Genomic DNA, 8,385 nt, shown 5'->3' on the forward strand with positions numbered 1-8,385 from the left:
AGAACCTGATGTTTCGCCTGTCCCAAAGAGGAGGGTTAATTGCAAGTGGCATTGCTACATCAATGAGACGGAGAGAGGAGCTACTATTTAAAAATAACATTCTTTTGGCAGCTGTTTATGTAGACCCAATGCATCGGATTCTTCTAGATGATCAACAGCTAAATAAAGGAAAAGAAGCTCTGTTTGAAATAGCAGTAAGGATGAAAGGGTTGCAGAACAGTCAGGAGGAACAAGAAGAATTTGGTCGTCCTGCCACATCTTCACCCTCATCGACTGATGAAGAATTTAATTTCGAAAAATATTTGGATCACAAGGACCGTGCAAAGCGTTCCCGCATAGAAGAGTCATCCCCATCAAAGAACACAGCCAGTACATTTCAGCAGAATTTTTCATGCTCACTAAAAGAAATTGAGAAATTTGACCGTTCATCAAAAATAACAGTGCAACAAGCGATTCCTCTGTATCCTGACATTGTCAGAGATGTTGCCCGAGTGGTTACTGCTTTGCCACCAACCCAAGTTAGTGTAGAGAGGTTGTTCTCTGCTCTCAAAATAATTAGATCAAATTTGAGGGCATCCATGAAGGAGGATCTGACAGAGGCAATACTTTTTCTGAGGACAAATTTATAGATTTCTTCTTATTAACTGCATAACAGTGTTTATTGCATATTTACTTACAAGAGTTTAGAAAAGTTTATAAAAGTTATTTGCTATATTCTAATTGTATTCTAATAAATATAGTTTTTGCTCTAAGTGGTCTGATTACTTATATGATGGTGAGAAACTGCATAAGCACGATGTTAATATTTTACAACAGTAAATTTATTGTTACGAATTGGCCATTTATGAAGGAGTCGGAGTCGCAACTGTGGCTTACCGACTCCACAGCCCTGTCTATAACATCATGTCCTCCCTCTATCTGAAACTGAACCTGTCAAAAACTGAACTCCTTGTGTTCTCTCCCTCTACTAACCTACCTTTGCCTGACATTGCCATCTCCGTGTGTCGTTCCACCATTACTCCCCAGCAACATGCCCACTACCTTGGGGTCATACTTCATTCCGAGCTTTCATTCACCCCCCACATCCGATCACTGACTCGCTCTTCTTATCTGCATCTCAAAAACATTTCTAGAATTCTCCCTTTTCTTACTTTCGACTCTGCAAAAACTCTCACTGTTTCTCTTATTCATTCTCATCCGGACTATTGTAACTCTCTACTAATCGGGCCTCCCTCTTACCAAACTCTCCCCGCTCCAATCTGTCCTGAATGCTGCAGCCAGGATCATACTCCTCACCAACCGATATACCCATGCCTCTACCTTGTGCCAGTCATTACACTGGTTACCCATCCAATACAGAATTAAGTACAAAAACTATTAACCTCATCCACAAAGCACTCCATGGCTCAGCACCACCCTACATCTCCTCTCTGGTCTCAGTCTACCACCCTACCCATGCTCTCCGTTCTGCTAATGACCTGAGGTTAACATCCTCAATAATCAGAACCTCCCACTCCCGTCTCCAAGTCTTTACACGTGCTGCGCTAATTCTTTGGAATAAACTACCCAGGTTAATAAGATTAATCCCCATAGTTTTAAGTGTGCCCTAAACGCATTTGTTCAGACTGGCCTACCGCCTCAACGCACTAACCTAACTATCCCTGTGTGGCCCATTCAAAAAACTTAAACCATAATCAGGTTCCTCGCATCACGTTCTCACATGCTTTATGCAGTTAATAGCCCTCTGTGTCTGTACTGTTACATTCTTAAGCTGATAACTGGCTCATGCAGCTTTACATGAACACCCGAGCCTTACACTATGGCTGGTCCGAACAACGAAAGCAATTGTTACCATCCACCTCTCGTGTCTCCCCTTTTCCTCATAGGTTGTAAGCTTGCGAGCAGGGCCCTCTGTTGTGGATTCTGTTTGCGGGCTCCCTCTGGTGGTTACTGCTGGTACTGGGTGACTTTGGTGGGTTGCGGCCTTTGGTTTCCATCTGTCCATCAGAGGCTGGGTGTTTCCTATTTTACCTGGCCTTTCTGTCATTTCCCTTGCCGGCTATCAATGTGTTCAGATGTGCTCTGTTTGGTTCCTGCCTACCTGCTCCCAGATCTTTCAGGATAAGCTAAGTGCTGATTTTCAGTTGTTTGGTTTTTTGTCCAGCTTGCTTAGAATGTCTCTTTGTTAGCTGGTTGCTCTAGTGGACTGAGGTTCTCCCCATGTGCCATGAGTTGGCACATGGGTTCTTGTAATCTCAGGATGGTTTTTTTGATTAGGGTTTTTTGCTGACCGCTCAGTCCCCTTTTGTGTCATTCTGCTTTCTAGTTTTCAGCGGGCCTCTATTTGCTAAAGCTATATACATCATCTCTATGTGTGTGCCTTCCTCTCATTTCACCGTCAATACATGTGGGGGGCAACTATACCTTTGGGGTTAATTCCTCTGGAGGCAAGTGAGGTCTTTGTTTTCTCTGCAGTACTAGTTAGCTCTTAGGCTGGTGCGTGGCGTCTAGAACCAACGTAGGCACGCTCCCTGGCTATCTCTAGTTGCGTTTGTCAGGCGTAGGGCAGCGGTCAGCCCAGGTTCCATCACCCTAGAGCTCGTCTGATATTTATTATTCTTTGCTTATCCTGTGCTATCCCTAGCCATTGGGGATTCATGACAGCCCTCATTCCTCCTGGTATCTGTTTTGAACTGTGATTTTTGTTATGCTGTAATGTCTATTGTCTGTACAAGTCCCCTCTATAATTTGTAAAGCGCTGCGGAATATGTTGGCGCTATATAAATAAAATTATTATTATCTAATTAATGCCTTGGAAATCTTCTATACCCTCCTCCTGATAGCTTTCAACAATTAGCTCCAACAATGAGATCCTTTTTCTCTGTTGTATCCTGTTTACAGACTATGTTTTTAGTAAAATGCAAATAGAAAATATCAGGGAAATCCTACTAGAACAGCTTAACTTTGTATGGGGTTAATAAGAATCACTTTATATCATAGCAGCTGTGTACAGACTACTATGTACCATGAGTGTATATGTGATTGGCGAATTCTGAACACAACCACATCTCTGATTATGCAACCACATTATTTTAGTTATTTTTATTTTCCCCCACAAAATTATTTATTTCTCAGTTTAACAGTGGAATTTAACAGGTTAACAGCCATGGTCAGAGCTCCACTCCACCTGCAGCTGTTAGGCTGCCGTCACACTAGCAGTATTTGGTCAGTATTTTACATCAGTATTTGTAAGCCAAAACCAGGAGTGGGTGATAAATGCAGAAGTGGTGCATATGTTTCTATTATACTTTTCCTCTATTTGTTCCCTTCCGGTTGTTGGCTTACAATACTGATGTAAAATACTGACAAAATACTGATAGTGTGACCGTAGCCTTACAGGCACATGGGCTGATTATATCAGCAGTCACATGCGGGCTCGGTGTACAAGCCTGCATCAAACATACCGATACGTCATATATGGCTAAGGGGTTAAACTAGAGGAATCCATGGACTTTTTGGTAGGGTTTTCTCCCCTTACAGGGTGAGTATTAAATATAAAGTGTATAAGATAGAGACTTGAGGAAATCGAATAGCAGGACCTATTGTAGCCACACAGGGGCCCTGCCAACCTCTATGGCTAGCATCTGGACACCAGCATCTTGGATGAATGTGGCATTCACAAGGCCCCAATATCTGACGGACTGCATAGTTCTGCATGACCCTGGTCTGGATACTATGGAGCACAGCCATGGATGCCGGAGCCGGGTCCTGGAGTGTTTCCATCCTACTCTATATGATGCTAAATTATTCCTAATCCTGAGTTTGCAGTGATTTGGGCTATGATGTGGGCTGCGCGGCCGAAAATCATTACATGCTGCTACATTACACGGCTGCAGGAAGCAAGTGAACGGGGTCACACGATGGAGGCAGTTAGTGCTGCCCTTCTGCAGGGTCTCTGCTTTCACTTCCAATGCTGGGGCAGATACTGACAGCCAATGAGCGTGCAGTGGGGGGCTAGACGCAGGGGGCAGCACTGGCTGTGAGGCAAAACAACAAGCACAGGAAGAGCAGCATGTTCACAGCCATGCAGGGAGGTGCTCAGGAATGAAGGGTGGAAACAAAAAAATGTATTGAAAGTGGGCTTTTATATTTTACTCGCGAGACCGCTAAGTCTTCTGGGTAATTTCGCAATGCATCTCTGGGAACGGAAGATGGCGGCAGCAGCGTGCGGCTCGGCAGACTACGGAGGGTGAGAATAGTAGGTTTTGGGTTTTTTTAATTATTTTTAACATTACATTTTTTTTACTATTGATGCTGCATAGGCAGCATCAATAGTAAAAAGTTGGGGACACACAGGGTTAATAGCAGCGGTAACGGAGTGTGTTACCCGTGGCATAACACGGTCTGTTACCGCTGCCATTAACCCTGTGTGAGCGCTGACTGGAGGGGAGTATGGAGCGGGCGCCGGGCACTGACTGCGGGGAGTAAGGAGCGGCCATTTTGCCGCCGGACTGTGCCCGTCGCTGATTGGTCGTGGCCGTTTTGCCGCGACCAATCAGCGACTTGGATTTCCATGACAGACAGGGGCCAAAACCAATGAATATCCGTGACAGACAGACAGAAGGACAGACAGACGGAAGTGACCCTTAGACAATTATATAGTAGATTATAGCACAAATTAGCTTTAAAAAAAAGTTGGCGATTTAGTGATCGTACAAGGTTTGCAGTCACATCATGTCTCCACGACATGTGAACTTGGCAATGCTTCCCCCAGAGCCATAGCGCCCACATCGGCTGCCATGTTCTGCTCTGTGGCGCTGCCCGCTCCATGTGACAGGCTCCTAGCATTACATTCTGAATGTCTGATGGTATGGCGCCATCCACAGCGCTGCTAATGTAATGGACACGGTGTGTATCCGCCCTGTGGCTGTGGAGCAGTAATCACTGAGAGTCCCAGGAGACGTGCAGTAAGGACAGGAGCACACATCTGGGGTTACACAACAATAATGCAGTTCTGAAGACGGGAAAAGCAGACAACGAGGTCTCTATATGGCGGCATTCACCAGCCATACTGTACGTACACACTGCAGGGGTAGCACTGGGACCTGTTCTCTTCTGAGGGCACCATAAGGGCGCACTGACCCCCTCCTCCGCAAGGGCGTATTGACCCCCTCCTCCGCAAGGGCGCACTGACCCCCTCCTCCGCAAGGGTGCACTGACCCCCTCCTCCGCAAGGGCGCACTGACCCCTCTCCCGCAAGGGCACATATATTGGTGGGCTTTCAGCACTCTAGCTAGCCAATTAGCACATATCAGGGGAGGACGGACAGCCCAGACACCACACCTAATGGTGGAGCAAACAGACGGACAAACCGCCTCACACCCAACAAGGGAGGACAGACATGCCGCCATCACACCTAACGGGGCAAACAGACAGCCTACCCAGTACCCAACTGCAGAGGACAGACACGCCACCATTATACCCAAAGAGGGAGGACGCGCCACCATCGCACCCAACTGGGAGAGGACGGACACACCACCGTCAAACCAACTGGGGAGGACGGAGACGCCGCTGTCACACCTAATGGGGGGCGAACAGACGGACAGCCCGCCACGCACTTAATGGGGTGGACGGACACGCCGCCATCGCACCCAACTGGGGGAGGACGGACACGCCGCCGTCACACCCAACTGGAGGAGGATGGACACGCCGCCGTTGCACTCAACTGGGGGAGGATGGACACGCCGCCGTTGCACCCAACTGGGGGAGGACGGACACGCCGCCGTCAAACCAACTGGGGAGGACGGAGACGCCGCTGTCACACCTAACGGGGGGCGAACAGACGGACAGCCCGCCACGCACTTAATGGGGTGGACGGACACGCCGCCATCGCACCCAACTGGGGGAGGACGGACACGCCGCCGTCACACCCAACTGGAGGAGGACGGACACGCCGCCGTTGCACCCAACTGGAGGAGGACGGACACGCCGCCGTTGCACCCAACTGGGGAAGGACGGACATGCTGCCATCAAACCAACTGGAGGATGGACACGCCGCTTTCACACCGAATGGGGGGCGAACAGACGGGACAACCTGCCATGCACTTAATGGGGTGAACGGATACACTGCTTTCGCACCCAACTGGGGAGGACAGACACACCACCATTATACCCAAAGGGGGAGGACGGACACCCCGCCATCACACATAACGGGGGGCGAACAGACAGCCCACCACGCACTTAATGGGGTGGACGGACACGCAGCAGCCGCACCCAACTGGGGAGGATGGACACCCCAAGATCACACATAACGGGGCCCACTGCAGGGCTTCCCTCTGTTCCCGTGCCCTCCGGTCGGCGGATCCCGCGCTCTGCACCGACCTTGCGCATCTCCTCCGCTGGTCAGCACGGCTATGGCCCTCCCCGCTCCTGACATCCGCAGTTTCTCCAGCACTGTGGCGGACATGTTTGCTCCTGCAGCAGTCGGTGGAGGACCCCGGGGTGTACGTGCTGCGGGACTTGCTCTTTCCTGTTGGAGGCTGCGACCTTCAGCAGCCCCTCCTCACACAGGAGAGCGGAGGAGCTGCGCCGTACGCCCGCTCTGGCTGGAGGACGTCACAGCAGCCCGTCCTCACTCACTCACAGGCGGCTGCCGCTCTCTGGGGCACACCATGTCTCACTGGTTGGGGGGTGCTTGTACCCCCGGACTCGTCACATTGTGCCGCTGCTGAGTGGGGAAGTATCGGGGTTCAGGCTGCAAACCATACAGATAGTGGGGGAGCCACTCATCTAGCAGAGGAAAATGAAAGCAGCCATCTGATTGGTTGCTATGGGCACAGAATCCCCTATCTGGTGTCATCACTGTGTAGTCTGGGAAGCTCCCCGGATTCCCCGGCGGTCACCACCGGCTCCGGTATAAGGGCTCATACTCATTTGCGAGAAAAACGGACGAGTGCAATCCTATAAAAAATCCGATTGCACTCTGACCAAAGTTATTCAGTGGGTGACATCTCATCTGCGATTTCTTTCTCAGCTGAGCATGCTGCGACTTGGGCCGGAATCACAATCACGTTTAAAACAAATCGGTCCAATTTTGACATCCAAGAATCGCACAAATGTTCTCCGTATGTAATGCGTTTGCAATGCAATTTCCTCACATCTAAGTATCCGTATGACATGTGAGTCGCCCACCAGGGCAGCGGGGTACTTGGTACCGTGTTGTGTATCCGCTTTTTGGGCTCCCCTGGTGGTTGCTGGTGGTACTGGTGACTTGTTTGCCTTTGCTGTCTCAGTTCACCTGCTTCCATCAGCGTTTGGGAGTTTCCTATTTAGCCTTGCTCTCCAGTCATTTCCTTGCCGGTCATCATTGTAACCAGAGCCTTCGGTTGCATGTTCCTGCTACTAGTCTGCTGATCAGCTAAGTGGACTTTGTCCTTTTGTTTTGTATCTCTAGTCCAGTTTGCAGTTTTTGTAATTCTCTGTAGCTGGAAGCTCTTGCGGGCTGAAATTGCCACTCCTGTGTCATGAGTTGACACAGGAGTCTTAAAGTAATTTCAGGATGTTTTTTGAAAGGGTTTTCAGTTGACCGTGAAGTCCTCTTTTGTATCCTTCTGCTATCTAGTAAGTGGACCTCTCTTTGCTAAAATCTACTTTCATACTGTGTATGTCTTTTCCTCTTATTTCACCGTTATTACATGTGGGGGGCTGCTATCATCTTTTGGGGTATTTCCCTAGAGGTAAGCCAGGTCTGTTTCTTCCTCTACCAGGCTTAGTTAGTCCTCCGGCTGGCGCGTGGCATTTAGGAAGCCGTAGGTATGCTCCCTGGCTACTATTAGTTGTGTGGTAGATTTAGCTCACGGTCAACTAGAGTTTCCATCACCCGAGAGCTCGTTCGTTATTTATATGTTTCTTACGTTCCCTTGCCATTGGGAACCATGACAGTATGACCGGCCATGTGTTAAACTTATTGGCAGAAGAAAGGAGAGAAAAAAGAAGTTTGTAAATTTTTTTTTTTTCTTTTTCCCTATGCTTGCTCCATAGTTGGATCAGTTGTATTTCAGCTCTAATTACTGCCTTTGCCTTTCTCTCCTTATAATCCTTGAATGGCTCTGAGCTCACCTGTTTAAAGATGGATCCTCAGAGTTTGGCTGCAGGTTTAAATAATCTTGCTACGAAGGTTCAAAATTTACAAGATTTTGTTATGCATACTCCTATTTCTGAACCTAAAATCCCTACACCAGAGGTGTTTTCCGGAGATAGATCTCGGTTTTTGAATTTCAAATATAATTGTAAATTATTCCTTTCTCTCAGACCTCACTCCTCTGGAGATCCTGTCCAGCAGGTTAAGATTGTAATCTCTTTGCTGCGAGGTGACCCTCAAAATTG

General features: G+C 48.5%; 1 protein-coding gene across 2 annotated transcripts in view; it reads right to left on the reverse strand.

The window, feature by feature from the left end:
* Positions 1-6,758, reverse strand: part of PFKL (phosphofructokinase, liver type) — a 122,392-nt gene extending 115,634 nt beyond the window's left edge. The window contains exon 1 of one of the 2 annotated variants that reach the window (XM_077275394.1): positions 6,382-6,758. In XM_077275394.1, coding sequence (XP_077131509.1) covers positions 6,382-6,466 — 85 coding nt within the window. In that variant the 5' untranslated portion in view covers positions 6,467-6,758. The remainder of the gene's footprint in view (positions 1-6,381) is intronic. The other variant, XM_077275395.1, reaches the window with a different exon arrangement.
* Positions 6,759-8,385: the final 1,627 nt, after the last annotated feature.

This window comes from Ranitomeya variabilis, chromosome 7 (genome assembly GCF_051348905.1).
Source record: "Ranitomeya variabilis isolate aRanVar5 chromosome 7, aRanVar5.hap1, whole genome shotgun sequence".
NCBI classification, from domain to species: Eukaryota; Metazoa; Chordata; class Amphibia; order Anura; family Dendrobatidae; genus Ranitomeya; species Ranitomeya variabilis.